At 41.6% G+C, this 18,009-nt stretch overlaps 2 protein-coding genes across 3 annotated transcripts; one reads left to right on the forward strand and one right to left on the reverse strand.

The window, feature by feature from the left end:
- Nucleotides 1-255: 255 nt before the first annotated feature.
- LOC146695666 (uncharacterized) lies at nucleotides 256-9,219 on the forward strand. 2 transcript variants are annotated; one of them, XM_085478019.1, is made up of 7 exons: nucleotides 256-449; nucleotides 3,178-3,376; nucleotides 4,083-7,364; nucleotides 7,449-7,628; nucleotides 7,713-7,885; nucleotides 7,990-8,107; nucleotides 8,231-9,219. In XM_085478019.1, exons 1-7 carry the CDS (start codon nucleotides 256-258, stop codon nucleotides 8,414-8,416), a joined length of 4,332 nt encoding a protein of 1,443 aa, XP_085334145.1. In that variant the 3' UTR covers nucleotides 8,417-9,219. The 2 variants fall into 2 exon arrangements, with proteins under 2 accessions (XP_085334145.1, XP_085334144.1); XM_085478018.1 differs by lacking the exon at nucleotides 256-449 and adding an exon at nucleotides 1,413-1,522 and having other exon boundaries at nucleotides 3,193-3,376.
- Nucleotides 8,578-17,924, reverse strand: zc3h6 (zinc finger CCCH-type containing 6). The gene is made up of 12 exons (XM_085478020.1): nucleotides 17,814-17,924; nucleotides 15,768-15,987; nucleotides 15,506-15,628; nucleotides 15,193-15,421; nucleotides 14,938-15,080; nucleotides 14,723-14,851; nucleotides 14,481-14,597; nucleotides 14,278-14,385; nucleotides 13,974-14,197; nucleotides 13,470-13,885; nucleotides 13,171-13,359; nucleotides 8,578-11,439 (listed from the first exon to the last, which is right to left on the reverse strand). The coding sequence occupies exons 1-12, from the start codon at nucleotides 17,897-17,899 to the stop codon at nucleotides 9,944-9,946; spliced, it is 3,480 nt and encodes a 1,159-aa protein (XP_085334146.1). The 5' UTR covers nucleotides 17,900-17,924; the 3' UTR covers nucleotides 8,578-9,943.
- Between the last annotated feature and the right edge of the window lie 85 nt (nucleotides 17,925-18,009).

The following is an 18,009-nucleotide window of genomic DNA, read 5'->3' on the forward strand; positions in this document are numbered from 1 at the left end:
TATTTAGGTTTAGGTTTGCTAACAAAGCATTATCTCAAAGAATATGGCAACTAATCAGTCAATACATTAAAGCTTGATGAAGCTGCGTGCTGTTGATCAGGTGACACCAGTTGCTATGAAACACTGAAGTCAAGCACAAGCTGCTGTGGTGAGCAAATCAATTATTAAAAAAGCTACCACGCTAAATACAGCAGGAATACAACAACATTTATGGTACTCACTTTCTTTTGACCAGAGAGAATCAGTCTCTTAACTATGTCCTCGTTGTTCGATCATGGGTTGATCAGGACTGTAGCAGTTGAGCAGGTGGTTGCACCAATTGCAATTCATATATGCCGCCTGGTGTTGCTGTGTGACAGCGCAGAGGAACCTGAACAATTCAGCCAGCTGGAGGGGGCAGCTCAGACTGTGGCTAAAGCTACTGAGAACATGGCAGCAGTGGCTTCCAGGTATGTACTGTTATGAAAATCATAATGTATAATACTTCAAATGAAGCAATAGCCTGCAGAGAGGAAAAAAGTATCTTTCAGTTTAACCTTTTCTTGTAATTTCCTGCATCTTTGGAGCTAAAAGAGGCCACCCAAACACATAAGATATCAATGGAAAGGCCAGGATGTCCTCTATTGGGGACATCAGGACTTAGACGGGTAGCTCAAATAAGTCACAAGATATAGACAAATGTCCATTACACAGGATCTAAATGAATAAGCTGGCTCTCAGGAGGATATAGGAAAATCAAATTTAATTATTTAATCTGTATGAAACTCAAATGTGTAATACAACCCAAATTGGGGAAGAGTTAGAATACTTATGTAAGAGAATGCAGAGATTTGCAAATCTCAGGCATTATTCACAATAGAACATAGAACACAAATTAAATGTTTGAACTGAGAAAAAGTACAATTTCAGGAAAAACATTAGCTCATTTTGAATTTTATGGATGCAACATGTCTCAAAAAACTGGGATGAAGGCAACAAAACTGGAAAAATAAGTGGTACTCAAGGGACATTTTACAGTTAATTAGATAAACTGGCAACAGGCTGGTGACATAAATAGGCATATGTTTTGTTTATTTAAAAGGGAAAATGTATTTTAGTTAATTTGAGCACTTAAATTCATCTTGTAAAAATGCCAGATTTAGAGTGGCTGGGTTTCCCAACTTTGGATAAAAATAATATAGCAGAGGCAGCAACTTGTAGACTAATAATGTGGACAAATTAACCCCAACAAACACCGTGCTATGTGATTTAAACACTTTCATAATTAAAGAAGAAACCATTTAACAACAAAGTAATGTCTTTTGTGTTAACTCGTTTTTTAAAAGCGTGATTACAAAACAATTAAAATGAAAATAAATATGTTGGTCTGCTGGTAGTGAAACACAGGCTCCTCTGGTGACTCTTAGAGGGAGGAGGGGACCTCAGAAAATAGCAGCTGTTAATGGCTTTTTGAACTGGGTGGAGGTGTTAACGATCCACATGAGGACTTCAAAGATCTGCTCCAGTCTGATCTTCATACTGGGTATTCTACAAACACAGCACTGCAACTTTAGACTTTAGACACAAGATTGGACAACTTGAGTCATTTTTGTTTTATTTATTTGTTTTATTTTGTTATGTTTTTTTTTTTTTAATGAAGGCAGCAGATTTGTTTTTAGCGTTAAAGTGTGGGGCAGTGATGCTAGTGTTAGCGTTGTTAGCTTCAAGAGGCTAGTGGAGGATTAGGGCTTCATTTAAGGTCCCGTCATATTCTTCTTATACCTAATTTAATCATCTAAGACATTTTAAGGAAGTGAAGATCAAGTTAAAATGTCCTTGTGTACCACCAAGATTTCCTTTAAAGCTCTCCTTAGCAGTAGCAATACTACTGGGCCAAACACAGAGAAATCCAGGTGGCTAGCCCTTCTCTATCCGGTTGTTCAGTGATGACGCGACGAATCCTACTTCCGGGTCTAAAGTAGTCTGCGTTTAATATGGCTTTTGTGTTGTTAACATGTTTAATGTTATGTATTTTCTTCTATTTGATCTCAAAAAGCTCCTAAAACAGTCAGTGATCCCTGTTGACCTCCCTCGGCTTTTATTACCGCTAATCATTTATTTAAGCTCAGTTTTTAAAACCTTACGATGTAACTACAGCCCAGCCCATGCAGCAGTATATGAATGACTAACCTCGTATTGTGGATGGATTATCTCAGTTGTTCTCCTGGCTGAAGTTTGGTCCTTTTACAGCATCCTGCCATGCGATTACATTTGTTTCTGACCACCGAGAACACTCACGTTAACTTTTATCGAGTGGAAAAAAAAGTTAGCTTGTTTATATTATGCTAACATAGCTATGTCGCTAGCGGTCACGTAGCACATCATTATATACCAGCTAGCCCAACTTCAGTAACCCTACAAACGTCACTGCTGTTTAGTTTTCTGTCTTCATTTATGCTGGAAGTGATAACAGAGCTGTATGTTTTAATTTGTTTCCAAAACCCCGCAGTCAGGACATGCTATATTGTATTTAGATAGAAGCTAGCGAGCTAACTCCCTGCTAACTTCTAACTCCGTTAAATGTCATAAATTCCGTTTTCATGGATGCCTGGATGTTAAACTCAATTGTTACACCTGGTAGAGCAGAACGCTGATCATTTTATTAAAGATGAAAGACTTTAGACAGTTTTTCAACTCTCAGTAATGCCACAGTGATCGTTTGATATATGGACCTGCAGCGGAGTTTAGACCCAGACACGGCTAGTGACGTCAGACTGAACAACCGGATAACCAATCAGATGGCTCATTTCCACTGTTCCTTTTAATTAAATTCTTTTTCCATTTCAAGTATTTATTGATGGCTTAATAATTCATTTAGAATTATTAGCTTACCTTTTGTTGTCTATTAAATCATTTAGTAAGGTGTAATTATTAGTGAAGAGTTAACAATTATTTCATAAATACTTTGTTAAATGAATATTTTATTTCATTATTATTTAATAATTCATGAACAGCTCTAATCTCATATTCCTTCATAACATGTCTCAGCTTAAACATTTTATTTTTTATGTCTTCTATTATGAATAAATGTGAGTTTGTGAGCTCTGTAAATAATTGCCTTTTGTTTTTATTTACTGTTTATACAGCATCCCAGCTTGGTTGGAATTGTGTTTGTATATATTATCTGATGAACAGCAGACTCTTTACTTCTAGGCAAATACGTGAGACGGAGGATGAAGTTTTTCACATGGAGATGTCCTCCCTGCTAGAGTCATTCGCTGTGTGTGGGCAGCATGTCCTGCTGGCAGCTCAGAAACTGAGTATCCAGCCAAGTTTAACTGAACACAGAGAGGAGCTCGTCACTGCTACACAAAACGTTTTCCTCGGAATAGTCAAGGTAAAGTAGACAAAGAAAAGAAAAAGCTGTCTGCAACTGTCCTAAAAATTATACCCAAATTAAAGCAGAGAGAAAACAAATAAGGTTAAAGCACTTAAAGGTTTCATTAGATTCATCTTAGGCAGCTACATCTGCTTTTACTTTCTCAGAGGTTTCTTAAATGTTGACATTATTTAAAAACAACAGAAGACTCCCACACCGTCTGTTTTTAATTCACATGTGGAGAATCTCAGCAACTCAGCCATCATCTTTAGCCTTATGGTGCTGTTGTGTAAAGAACATTTTTTTCCATCGTTAATTTTTAAGTACAGTAATTCTTTCCTGTTAGCTACTCACTGACTTTATCTGTAATTTCATGACAATGTAGAAACTTTCTCCTCTGTTTCACTTTCAAAGTCTGAGCTGGCATAGCAACATATAATTCCGAGCATTATAACGATTTTAGCATTGAATCTGAATCACAGTTTGGAAGCTCAGAAACCAAATTACATGGCGATCCAAAGGGCAGCTGTTCATACAGTTCACTGATGGATGTGTTTACATTTTGTCGTATTCTGTCAAAGCTGTTGAAATATTTCGATCATGGCCAAAATCTTTTAACTTATTGATTTACTGACAGTCTGACACCGTATTTTCATACTTCTTAAACAGGTACAGTAAGCTGTAGAGCAGCAGTAACACAGTGACTTGTGCCTTCTGCTCCTAGGTTCTGTTGGTGGATGATGATGCTGCTGTAAGGAAAGTTATATCTGCTGCTGATCAGGTTTTGGAGTGTCTCTCTGAAGTTGGCTCCTCCTCAGATATCAAGTCTCTTCTTAAATCTTTCCAAATGTTTTCTGAGGCTCTTCTTGCCTTTAACAGACTGACAATGGAGAGAGCAAATTCCTTACGGGATCCCAGACAAACCAAACAACTCCTCGATTCCTTGGACACCCTGAGGAGGTGCATCTCCATGCTGCACACAGCCATGTGTACAACCATCAAACACCCTACCAATGAGCAAGCCCGAGAAGCCAAGAGGTACATTCTGGACAAAGTTCAGAATACTGTTGGTGACATTACAGCAACCCTCCAGAGTGACTGCCACGGAGGACCACTGGGGCCTTGTGGGTATTATACCTGGAAAAGTAACAGTCTATTACAACTGCTCACTAGTCCCTCCACCGCCTCAATTCAAGACAGCAGCTTTGACTGCTTGGTCAGAGATCTTGTGTTTCATTGCATGGTCGTGGCAAACATGTCTCGCAGAGACTTTCAGCAAAGAGTGGTTTTCCACTGTTGTCACATCCTGCAGTTCTGGTCTGACATAAAAAGGATTTTAAAGTCTTCTGAGGATTCTGCACAGAGCTTTGAGAAGACCTGCATTTTCCTGCTCCAGCAAATACTAATGCTTGACAAAACTTTGATGATTACAGTTCTGTATCAAGTCATGGACACACTTCTTGCGGCTTCCTCCACAGCTGAGCAACTTTTAGGACACATCTTGCTTTTAGATTCCTCTACAAAGCTGGATCTGAACTTTATTCAGTCGGAAGTTGAGGATTTAATTTCCTGCACTGACAGACTAATCCAGGTCGCCAATTTTACCTCAGCTATGGCTCTCGATGCTAAGAGTTTAGAGAATGTGGAAAATTCCCGAGCATGCCTTTCGAGACTCAGGGCTCGAATCGCTCCCCTTTCGCTGGAGCTGGCAGATAATTCAATGCAAACTGCTCAGAAGCTTCGTGAAGTGTGTCAGAAATGGGAAGAGGAGACTGAGCAGCTTCAGGATGCTTTCAGTGATGTGATGGACATTAGGGAGTTCACCAGTATAGCTGTTAATGAGATGGTGAGTGATCGCCATGGATGTGACACAGCATACAGAGAACAAAGCTATGAACAGTTTAATGAACATGCAGCAAACCTCATTGGTCACATGAAGCTGGCGATTCACTCAGTGAGGAGGCATTTGGATAGAAGTGACGAACCCATCTACAGGAACGGCCTTTTGGTCCTCCTGAAGCAGGTTCAGTCATCTCAAGCCAAAGTAGCTGAGTCAGTCAGAAGCATGCTTAATGGATCCACGCTGAACGTGGAGGCATATTCTACATTTAGTGACAGCGTTTCCACCGTCATTGAGCATTTTAAGGTGCTTAGATCAGGATTGGATGGCCAACAGCATCCGCATCTCCTGAGCCCGCTGCGAGAGGGGGCTCGTCAGCTCGAAATCACACAGCCATGTCTGCCAGTCAAAGACAGCTGTGAACTGAGTGTGGACGATATGTTAAGAGGCTCGGATATTCCTTTTTTTGAAGTTTTGGAAAGAGAAACCAAACATGAGGAGAAGCACACAGATCAGGGACCCATAAAAGCCGAACCAGACCATAAAGTTGACAGCGATGATTTAACGTTCCCAGCTGTCTCAGATGAGCCTAAACTGATTCTCAAGCCTCTCAAATTTGACCTTTTACCCCTCTTGTATGAAGTTGTAACTGTGACTAAAGGGAAAGACGTGACACTGCTCAACCAGGCCTGCACCAGTGTTCTTGAGCTGTCAAACTGTTATGCCCAAGCTACAAAGGAGGCCTTGGTCATTGTCGATGCAGTTGACTGTCAGACTTTGGAAATCTTTAGGGCCGAGCTGGTATCCCTGACTCCACTGCTCGTCCAGACAGCTCAAGAGACGGCGATGAGCTCAGCGATGAGTACGGAGAGCATCTTTAAGCACAGCACACAGTTTTCTGACCTTATTAATAACATTCGAAAGGTTTTGCTGCCAGCAGCTGGGACCTGGTATCACACTGTTTATAATGAGCTGCAAGGGAATCTACCAAATATACCAGCCAGTTCTGCACAGCAACTCAATGAAGCAATGACTTTATGTGCTGACGTGGTCCAACTCTTGACATCTTCAGATTTAACCACACAAAGTGATGGTCAAGAAACATTGAGGGTTTTACACAGCAAGCTTACCAAAGCACAGAACAACACAAGGCAACTGATAGAGTTTTCCTCCGCATATGAAGGACAGTCAGATCAGCTAGAGGCACTTTGTATCCTCTGGAGTCTCTCCATTCAGATTTTGCTTAATTCTCTGGATAAGATTTTGGGAACATCGACTGCACTGAACCATTTGAACCCTCAGAAACAGCTCTCAGTGTTGTCTGAGAACTCGCTCCGAATCCAAGAGGCAACCAGGCTCACAAGCATAAACTGCAGAAGTGCTTATAAATCAAAGGAGTTAACCAGATACCAGGATGAACTGAAAAACCTGACTGAGGACTACCTTAAAGCTGCAGAAGAATTTGATTTAATGCCAGGCGTGGTGCACCTTGCAAAATCGGAATTCTTCCAGAGAAAACTTTTGATTAAAATTCGAGTGCTTTTTGGTCATTTAAGCAAAGTGAATAAGGACTATGATACTACATTTCAAAATCTTCTCACAATTGCTCATTTCGCTGCTGAACACTTCAGAGAGAACAACGCAGAAGATGCAGAGCAAAGGTTTGAACATGCGGCACAAACGCTTATTGAAAATGTAAAATCTGCTACCAGAAGAGTGGAGGACAGCTTAAATTACATCCATGACCCACGCACTCGCTCCAATCTGAGGTCCATTAATGACCACCTGTCTTTTCAGATCTCAGATATAATCTGCAGGGCGAGGCTCATGCTAGAGACTCACTACATTTGTGACACACTCAGTCTGGATGTGCAGACACGCTGTTGGTCAGCAAAAGCTCATTACGTGATGGAAGAGATCAGGAAGCAAGAAGGGATTCACCAAGAGGTTAAAGAGTACATAAAGGCTGGACTACAGGGGAGAGCACCTGAGGATATTAGCAAAGTTTTGGCTAAAATCCCAACTAAAGTCAAAGAAGTGGAATTTACCTCTGACACAACAATAAATTCAAACCAGAAAGGCATTAAAGAAAATGTAGATGCTGCAAAAAGTAACATAAATATGGCATCTGGGGCCAAATATGGACCTGGAAATACTAAAAAGGATGTAAGTATCGCATAATTGATCAGATTTTATTGTGTAATAAATCCATCATGTCGCAATAAACCATGTCCTAATTCTTCTCTGCAGGATAGTGCTGCATCTGGCTTGTGCCAAGAAGTCTCTTCCCTGACCTACACCTCCCTTTTTCTAAAGCAAGAAAGCAACAGCTGGGATCCCAAGGACAACAGAATAGTCCAGGTGACCAGGAAGATGGCCGACACAGTATGTTACATGACTCAGTATCTGAAGAAGAAAGGCCCAATAGCGGTAATGCCAACTAAAGGTCCCTCCACAACCGTCAACTAGATTTGCAGGCAAACTAATCTACAATCTTGTTTCTTTTTTCTTTAGAATAAAGAGGCTTTTGTTTCTGCAGCCAAAGATGTGATCTCAAACTGCCAGTCAGTTACCCAGTTTATCAGAGTTATTGCCAACCACAGCCTCGACAAGCAGTGTGCAGTTGAACTCTCGCTAATTGTTGAGCAGATTCTCACCATCACAAATCAGCTCAGCATCATTTCCAGGTCAGGAAATTTCAAGCAGAAATCACACACCGAAAACTAATAAAAGAAATGTTGAAAGGGGAAAAAAAGAAACGTAATATGAGTATTTTCTTCTGCCTGCAAAGTGTCAATGCTGTGACTCCTGGGTGCAAATCTTCTGATGAGATCCTGGTAAAGAATGCACAAAATCTGCTCCAGACAGTCTTACGTGGGGTTCGAGCTGCAGAAACAGCATGCATTAAAGTAAATCCAACACCACAAGCACAAGCAGCAACTCTGGACTACAAATATATGATTCAGTGGCATCTTTTTATTATGCCCTATGAATTGCTTCCTTAAAACTGAACACTTGCACTCTGATTTCAGGGTCTGAAGCAGCCTGAGCCAAATTCGGATGGTGCAGAGGCTACAGCTTTGTGTTTCCAGTGGAAGAGAAACCTGGAGATCCATCGAGCCCAGCAGACCTCTAACCCAGATACAGATGAGCTGGGACTGAGGAAGACGTCGGCGCACCCTTTAGCCCCAAGTCTTGCCCCACAGGTTAATGTATAAGACAGCTACAACTGTATTTTGAAAAGGAAGAAAATAATGTTTCATGCATAAGCTGTGTGTCCTACTCCGAGAAATCAGCTGCATGAATTGTATTAGAGCTGGTGGTTAAAAAAAGAAGAAGCACAGCACGCACACTAAAATGACACATTGCAACACTGGTGTGTGGTTCTGAAATAAAACTGGTGCTGTTTCCTGTCTTTATTCCAGATATTTGTAACAAACTCACTGAAACGACTGGCATGTGTTGTAAAAATATCAGACAATATTATGACAACCATAACCACCATACCGACCCACGCTGACATAAAAAAACACCCCAAAACACACTGTACACATGATACAAAATAAGCATTTACAATGTGAATCATGAAAAGAACTTTAAAAAAAAAAAAAGGAAATAGCTTAGTTTCAGTCAAACAGGAATACCTCAAATTACAGACGGAGAACTCTGACCTAAACAAACCAATATTACCAAACAATATTCCATCTTACGTCTACAACTTTCAGTCTTTGTAGCACATGTATATTTATAGCCTCTTTTAGGTTCATATTCGACAAAATTCAACAGTAAAAATAGTCATCAAGGTCACATTTGTAACATATATACATACAACTGCAGTGTTATTAAGATAGTACTACTTTTCTGTATAATACACTGGAAAACTTTATCGATTTCTTATGCTGACTGACAGCGTGTTGGAAAACACGTAACATTTTCCCTGCTACTTACAAGCTTCTTCGAGAGATGTGAGGAGCAGCGATGTTTGTTAGAAAAGGTTAAAACATCCTCAAAAGATTCAGACCGCCTGAACCAAAAAACAATGTAGTCACTAAAGACGGAAGTTGTCTATTTTAGTGCAAAGACTTCTGCAAGCTAGCTTAGGTGTAGAGTTTCAAAAGTGTGAAAAGGGAAAATTAGACTAATGTAATCGAAAACTCACATTGAAAATATTCAATTTTGATTATCTGACCCGAACGCATAAGCAACTGAAAAATGACAAATGTAAATGGTTTAAAAAAAATCCCTTATCATAAAGACAGGCATCAACATATACAGTAGATCTCAATATATGAAAGTGTCCGTGAATAAATATGTAAATACAAAAATCCCCCCCCAGGAAATTATTGTGTTTTTGATTACTTTGTATAATCTCTCTGCGTGGAAAGTGACTATCAGGTCGTTCAATGGAACGAGCCCCAAGCTGACTTAACAACACCTGGGTCAGGCTTTAGTAAAACTTTCACATCTTTTTATTTCCTCTGATTGTTTAGAACGTGTGTAAAAATGACACAATAGAAACCTTACCATACACACATTCAAAACACGCCTCTGAGCTTTAATATGACATAGTTACAGGGAACTATACTCTGTGTCTGTATCCAGCATCATCTCCTTACTGATAAATGTGTGGCGTAGTGTTTGGTTTTCTACAGCATCATATAAAGAAATAAATCGATTTATGTAAAGCTAAATAAAGATTAATGTGTCATCAACAAACATATCTGTTGCAATCAACAGTTGAGTGTTTACTGACAGAAAGGGGAAGCGGTGGGGTCAAAAGTCTTGAACACATCTTTAAGTGTCCTGTCATCTGCCTCCTCCTCTTCCTCCTCCTCTGGATCTTCTTGTTTCGGTTCTTTCTCTGGAGCTGCCTCCTCTTCCTGCTCCTTCTTGTCCTCTGCCTCTTCCTGTGCTCCTGTAGAGCCCTGTCCTCCCTGTTTAGCTTGCCTCGGGTCAGTGTACTGGGGTCGGATTAGCCCAGCCAGAGCCTGGATGGGGAGATTATGTACAGCAGGGGGTTTGACAGGCGAGGCAGGAGGCACAGTGGGAGAAGTGGAAGCTGGAGTGTGATCTGCAGCATCTGTGCTTTTAGCCTCTTCGAACGAGCCGCTTCGTTGGGTTGGTGATAGAGACGGTGCTGGAGTGCTGTCTTTCTTAGCAGCCTGTTTAAGAATCCCCGCCTTTTTAGGAGGCTCAAACTGCTCCTTCTGAACTTGCTCGGTTTGGGAACGAGGATCATACAGGCTGATGCCTCCCAGGATCGTAGTGGGACTCTCCAACCCTCCACCAGAGGACGCCAGTCGAGGAGCATAAGGTGGAAGCTTCTCTGGCTCTGGCTTGGCTCGGGCAGCGTGAGGAGAGGGACTGGCACTGGCCTTCTGTAACCTGGGGTCCAAAAGTCCTGCCCCAGAGGACTGCTCTTTCGGACCCAGCAGCTTGGAGTCCAGACTGGCTGTACGTTTGAGTCTGGGGTCCAAAGACTTTTGCTGGCGTGGGTCTACAGGTCTCTCTGTAGAAGATCGTGACTCTAGAGAACCAGTGGGCAGTCGGCTCATACGTTCCTTCAAACGTGCAGCTGCAAGTCTGGGATCAGATAGCGGAGGGCTGGAGACTGGGGGGTGGTCGGGCAGGCTTGTTCGGTTCATCTGAGCATCAGCAATTAGAGGTGGAAGAGGCAGGTTGATGGAGTGTTCCTGTTTGGGCACTAAGGAGGGGATGAGATCCTCAGGGGTCCACACAACTGTCTGAGCAAAGGCAGGCCGCTGGAGCAGAATGTCAACACGAATATGACTAAACTGCTTTAACTGGCATCGAGGGTCTCTCAGGACCACACCTGGGCTGGCATCTAAAGGAATGAGAACAGCCCTGTCCCTGAGTTCCCTCTCTCCTTCGTCATCCTCCTCTCCTGTAAGAGGCTTTTGATGAACAGGATGGCTCTGCTGCCGATATGAGCTCGGTTCCACTGGTCTCATTTTCCTGGGGTCTCTGGAAAGCCGCGGATCCGAAGCGCCATCTGGCTCCTTTTTCATATCTGGGGGTCGCTGTCTAGGGTCAGCCTTGACACGTGGGTCACTGGGTGGAGCCCTTTCCTTAACGAGGCGGGGGTCACCCAGTGCTGGAGCCACCGGGGCGGTCTTGGGCTGAGACTGCTGCATCTCATTCTGTCTCTTCAGAGATTTAAGAATGGAGGAAACACAGCTCCCATCCTCATCATCGCTCGAGTACCAGTTTGTAGTTTCATCTGCAAAAAAACATGAATAAACAAATAAATCAGATTTAAAGGAGAGTCTTTTTTTTCTGTTTCAAATATCTTTTATTAGAAGCAAGTATCACAGTTGTTACAAGTTAATAGAACTTGTGCCCCCTTTTTCTCTAAACAAAACAAGACAAAACAAAAAGACCCCCCGACTGCCAAAAACTTATATTTTCCCAAGATATGCAAGTAAAGGACGCCAAATTAGTTCAAAATCTTTCACATTGCCATTCATGGTATATCTTATTTTTTCAAGGTGAAGTGTATTTGTAAGCTCTGCAAGCCACATCTTTAACACAGGCCTTTCCAAAGCTGCAGGATCAGTTTCTTTGCGATGATCAGCGCATATGACATAAACCTTTTTTGAGCATGTTGTAAGCTTTGTGTTTCTTTGGAGATCCCAAAGATAATTACTGTTGGATTTGGATCAATCTTGTTTTTAAGAATATTAGATAGATAAGTAAAAATGTCACACCAAAAACCCTGAAGCCTTGGACAAAGTGCAAAACTACTAATGTGTCATACATTTTTTTCAGAGGGGAGAGCAGTCTGGATAAATTTTGTGAAGTCTTTACCTTGAGTAATGTAACCTGTGTACAATTTTATACTGAATTAAGGAACGACGGGAATTAATAAAAAGCGTATTTATGTTGCGTAAGACTTCCTGCCAAAAATCTTCCGATAGGGACATCCCAAATTCCTTTTCCCACTCCTCTTTAATTGAATGAGTTGAAGGTACACTCATCTCCTGTAGTGAGTTATAGAACAATCAGATTCTCTGTTCGAACCCCAGCTATCACTAAGGCATCTATCCAAGGTGTCAGACGGCATGCTTTCAAACTGCGGCAAATGTGTGCGGATATAATTTCGTAGTTGAAGATCTCTAAAAAAATGGCTGCGCGGTAGTCCAAATCTATCTTTTACCTAATTGTTGAAATGACATGAAGGTATCGTTTGAATACAAGTCTTTTAATTTACGAATTCCCAGTTCATGCCACACGTTGAAAGCACCGTCTGCACATGATGGAAGGAAAGAGGGGTTAGCTGTAACAGACATACTCATTGATAATGGTTTCAGTTTAAAGTGCTTAATTATTTGTTTCCAAATTCGCAAAATGGTATGGATCACTGGGTTATAATTATAGTATGCACTTGTCAAGGGAGTAGGAGAAAGTAATATTCCACCAACATAGTAAGGAAGGCAGTCCTCCCGCTCCATCTGCAGACCATGGGGGAGTAACGCTGTATCATCCAGTAAGAGGGAAATTATTCTTAAATTTGATGCCCAGTAATAATGCATAAAGTTAGGTAGTGCAACTCCTCCAAGGGATCCGTGTTTGCAAAGATGTTCTTTTTTATTCTATGTGTTTTGTAGTTCCATATAAACGGCATAATAATTGCATCCAGCTTTTTGAAGAAAGCTATGGGCAGGAAAATTGGGATATTTTGGACCAAATACAGATATTGCAGGAGAAAGACCATCCTTATTGAGTTCACTCGTCCTATCAATGAGAAAGGGAGTGTCCTCCAAAACTGGATGTTGTTTTTTAGCTTCTACCAGTAGAGGTAGAAAGTTTAAAGGAGAGTCTTTTTGGTGTTATCTGTGTATAAGCACTTATTTAGATAATTCTGAGTTGTGTAGGTCACTTTGTTCCAATCTTGCTCCCTTTGTTTCATTTAATCTTAATTAACTCAATAAAGCTGTCCATGGACACTTGCCTCTGCTTGCATTTTCATCCTGGCCATCTGCTCTCTGTGCTTCACTCCCTTGTGGATTTGACTCTTGTTGTTGCTGCTGCTGTGTCAGGTGTAAAAGGATGGCTTTCTGTACTGCTGGTGGTAAAGACTGCAACTGTGACTCTGCACCAATCTGTTGCTGGAGGTTCTGTATGAAAGCCAGACTAGGGTCTACCAAATTGAAAAAAAAACAAAGACACAAAGTTTTGCAAAGTCAGTAACAAGTAAAAGGCAGTTAACCTATAAGAACAGCTTATTAATTATATGCTTATATGACTCACCTCCTTGTTGACCAATGGTCTGGTTTCGGAGGAAGCTGCTAAGGAAGTCTACTGGGTTCTGACCCGCAGATGGAAAGGGGAAGAGATTTGGTGCTATCTCTAGATCTGGTATAGGGGGAAATGGAGGCCTCTGTATATTCATCTGCGGGTTGATATTAGGTCGGTTTCCATGGAAGGGTGGCGGCTGACTGGATGGGATCGGCGGCTGCATTGGAAATCCATGCGGCAGGTGCTGCCCTGGTGGGCTTTGTGGCATCGGTGGTGCAGCGGTGTGACCCACGGGAACGGGTGATCCGGGGGGAGGAACAGGAGGAGCAGAAGAGCCTGAAGGCACCATGCTGCCGCTCTGTGTGTCCTCTGAACCTCCAGTAAACTCACCTGTGCATTCTCCTTGATTCTGAGGGTAGTTGGATCCACTGAAAAACAGAGTGCACTCAGGCTTAGGAGAAAATCAAAAAAATTTTAAAGTCTGACCTGGTTTTGATTACAGATTACTCCAGTTACCTCAGACCAATTTTTTGTGCCAAGTCTACAGTTGGTTGAACCTTGATTTCAAAAAGAGAGGGGATCTTCTTCCCTGCTTGGCTATCTGTAGGACTGCTCTGACCAGGAGTGGGCAGCAGCCCAACCCCAGGAGGAGGCTTTGGAAGTGGGGAAATACCCTGTTTTCTCAGATCCTCCAGCTCCAACTCATCCTCCCTGGCATTCTCCTCTTCAGTATTAATTATCTGAATAAAGACACGGGAAAGAAGAAATAAGATAACCGCTGACAGAACTAAGGATGAGCTTCAACTATATTTCGTTTTACCTTATCGAGCAGCTCCTTGGTCACGTCAGTCAAAGCCTCATGGGAGAATTTGCAGTTGTCTCCTTGATAGCATTTGGCTCCGGTATGAAAGAACTTGCACGGGTATTCATGTGCAATCACAGGTTAAGGAACAGAAATAATTAAAGGGTGCAGTTTATGCAATCCAATTACACGAATATAATTAAGAACTATTAGTGAAGGATATTGTGCATGTAAATGCAGTTATCTCCTTTACTGCAGTATCCTTGAAGATAAAACTTACAAAGCTCCTTTTTCTTATCTGGTACAACAAGCTCGTGTTCAAATTTGCACTGCTCGCCCTGTATGAAGACATCACAAAATGTTTTTTTCTTTAATCTTTTAAGTTAGTTAGGACAGTATTTACCTTACTAAAAGCAGGTTTACGTTATAAAAAAAAAATTAAAGGGCATTAACGCTGCCGTACCTTGATGCACCGACCCTCCAGGAAATACTTGCAGATGTACCTCCCGTTATGTTCAACGGTGTGCTGATTGATAAACTCCTTGCTCATTATTGGCCGCTTCTTCTGGAAACCGGACAAATTTTTTCCTTCCTGTGACACAAAATTAGCAACAGCTAATTCACAGTGCAATTTAAACCAGCGATGGCAGAGTACAGTGAAATATTCAGCTCACATACCTGCGCCATGTCTTCCATCCCCTGTTCTCCCCCTCGACCTCGTCCGCGTCCTCCCCAGGGTTTACCCTTCAGCTTCTTGTTCTTGTTCAGCATCCCACGTCCTCTCCCCGGTCCACTCCCTCTGCCTCTTCCCCTCTGCCCGTCTGGAAATTACATTTTAACAAAAATGAGTAAACTCTCTTCACCCTTAAAGATGTTTGCGATACATCTCTGCCTATGACATTGTTGTGTTTATAATTTAAAAAGCATTCGTACACTGTTGTTGCTTCATCCCCCTCATGTTTCCTCTGTTCATCTGGTCTTTAGCGTGCCGCCCCCTTCCCTGACTCGACGAATCTTTTGACTGCTGATACTCGGACATGTCGTCTTCATAATCATCCTCCTCGTCATCGTAGTCGTACTTGTCGTCGCTGTAGTCGCTGTATTTGTCGAAATCGCTGCTCTTGTACGGTGGGGACCTGTGTGAGTTGCCTCCCTTTGAATGCTTGTGGTCAAAGCAGAGGGAGTGAATTATGTCAGACAATAATGTTTGCATGAATATAAACACTGCGAGCTGTTCTGAACTCACCTGAGAGGACTGGCCATCAGACTCGCGATTAGATCCCAGGCCCTTTCTGCCTTTGGACCTTTCCGGTCGATCGTAGTCAGAGTCGTAGCTGTCGGAGCTGGAGCTGCTTGAGGGGGAGTGATGCTGAGGTGAGGGTAAACAGAAATAAAGAAAAATGAAACATAACATTAATTTTAAATGGGTTAGTTCACATTTATGCTCTAATTGCAAGAGCAGGAGGAGATATTTTAATGCAACAACAAGCTGTACAGTAGCATCTTACTTTCGGTCTGTCACGTCTCCTTCTTTTAGACCTCCTCTTCTCTCGGGTCTTTCTGTATCTTTTCCTGGAGTGTCTGTGAGCCTTTTCCTCTTTCTCTCTAATCTTCTCCTTCTCCTTTTCCTTCTCCTTCTCTTCATTCACCTCCGCGGCCTCCTTGTTGTCCTCTTCAATTCCAATCCCTTCATCATCTATTTCTCCATCTTCCAGTTCACCATCCTCTCTGGAAAGATAAAAGCAATATAAATACTCACTATTGACACTATTTTGGACAGACTTTAAATGTTTACAAATAATACATCAATTGTAGCTATAGTTAAACCAAAAAAGTAATGATTTGGAATAATCGGCTGTTTTTTCTGTTACAAATTTCCAAAAGATCTCAGGTTTGATCCCAGGAGGAGCCACAACTCCCCTGCGGGTCTTGTTATGTAGGGCACCTGATGTAAAAATCAGGCATTAAATGTTATGTTGGAACAGATGATTATCATTACAATCAGAGGATCACTTATTAGTTTGCAGAGCATTACTCATAACTCAGCGTGACCAGGCTATACTTCATACACATGTGGCTTTTTGTAAATACAGTACATTTAGTTGCACCACTAAAGTAGTTTATACAACCTCATCCAAATGTAAAAATTTGATGTTTATCTGCTGTAATTCACATATTTACAACTAAAATTAAACATACTAATACAGAGTAAATATTCTAATCAATTTTTAATATGAAACAAAATCCTGGCAAATGTTTCAGAGTTGGCAATCTTTTCATTGTAAATAATTCCAGGTGATTTAGAAATACAGTGCTGGTGGGAGGGTGGAACAAAAACATTATGAAACAGATCCAATAAAGCAATCTAGGTCAGTTTTTACAGATACTAGCTGCCTCTTCCTCAGTCTGAATTAATCCAAAGCTAACATTGTGTATGTAAAGTTGGCTTTTGAGTTAATTGAAGCAGAACAGGCCTCAGGTTTAACAAGAAACATCCATCTAACCACCCATTTTCTTAACGGTTTATCCAGCTTAGGGCCACAGGGCTGTTGGATCCTGTCTCAGCTGTCGCAGAGCAAAAGGTGGGGGACAATCTTTACAGGTCACCATCATCCTCAATGAAAAACATCTGCCAGGCTAAATATTTTATTTCAAATCACCTTTTTCTATTGTTGTAACTGCCTGTACAGCACATCTAACTGAGGACCAAAAGCAAATGATGAAAAATAGTAGCATCAGTGTTAGAAGGCAGTTTATAAGGACCTAATACAACTATGTAAATGTTAAATATTTACATTAAAGTGCATTTTCCAGTGATAAACAACACTAGGTGCTTCAATCATACCCGAAGCCCACACTGGAAATTATGTTTCTGCCCATTTTAAGAATTAAAAACTGTAACAGATGCTCAAAGTCCAGGCTAGAAGTTGAGCCATCAAGTTTTTTTCCAACCTAACACATGAGCAACTGGTTCACTTGGTTTTCTACAGTGAAAAAAATCTGTGAAATTACTTGATCAAAGATTTTTAACAGAAAACCAAATTGTTTGTCTTGTTTTTGAACATAATGCAAAGCAAATCACAAGGACACAGGTATGGCCTACATCCTGCAGAAGCACATCATCTCAACTCTGCGTGAACCCTGCTTCAGCAATACCGGTAGTTGCCCAGTAGGGGGAGTACAGTATGAGGATGGGCGTGGCATTTACATCATAGTCATTTGCATAGTCTCCTGCAGATGGCAACAATGAAGCCATGAATCCCTGAGCTACAACAACAGAATGATGAGGTCTCTATGTTGCATGGAAATGATCATGAATGAGTCTCATCGACACGGTGATGTGTAATCGAGGCTGTGTGAACAGCGCCATTCAACTGCACCAAAGAGGCATGCAAAAAATATGTTAAGAGAGGGGGGGAAAGAAGTGAAATGTCTCTATATCCCGCAATTCGTGGTTAAAAGAGAAAACAGTAACACAAGCATGTAGACCCACAGCACTGAAATTGAAACGCACAGATGAGCGTATTAATAATTGCACAAGAATATTACTCGACCTTTCATCCCCTGCAAGCTCAGAGTCTGTCATGTTTTTGTCAAGAACAGGGGCTGGGGGACTGGAAACAAGGCTCACAGAAGCCATTGGAGAACGGATCTGCCTCCCTTTTCCCCGGTACAAGAGTGAATTAATTCAGTCACTCAAGGAGACGTTGGTTTGTGAGAGATGCTGGAAGATTTCAGACTGGAAAAGAC

This window comes from Copadichromis virginalis, linkage group LG13 (genome assembly GCF_057382275.1).
Source record: "Copadichromis virginalis isolate Kocher_CV1m ecotype Utaka linkage group LG13, C_Virginalis_male_GT1.1, whole genome shotgun sequence".
Classification (NCBI taxonomy): Eukaryota; Metazoa; Chordata; class Actinopteri; order Cichliformes; family Cichlidae; genus Copadichromis; species Copadichromis virginalis.

Bases quoted from the DNA above. Each gene is read 5' to 3' on its own strand.
- LOC146695666 (XM_085478019.1), top strand. From the start codon at position 256: ATGTCCTCGTTGTTCGATCATGGGTTGATCAGGACTGTAGCAGTTGAG. The intron at 3,377-4,082 runs GTAAAGTAGACA...TTCTGCTCCTAG, and splicing joins TTTTCCTCGGAATAGTCAAG to GTTCTGTTGGTGGATGATGA. The intron at 8,108-8,230 runs GTAAATCCAACA...CTCTGATTTCAG, and splicing joins CAGAAACAGCATGCATTAAA to GGTCTGAAGCAGCCTGAGCC.
- zc3h6 (XM_085478020.1), bottom strand. From the start codon at position 17,899: ATGGCTTCTGTGAGCCTTGTTTCCAGTCCCCCAGCCCCTGTTCTTGAC. The intron at 15,081-15,192 runs GTACGAATGCTT...TGTAATTTCCAG, and splicing joins GGGGATGAAGCAACAACAGT to ACGGGCAGAGGGGAAGAGGC. The intron at 13,886-13,973 runs GTAACTGGAGTA...TCTGTTTTTCAG, and splicing joins GCACAAAAAATTGGTCTGAG to TGGATCCAACTACCCTCAGA.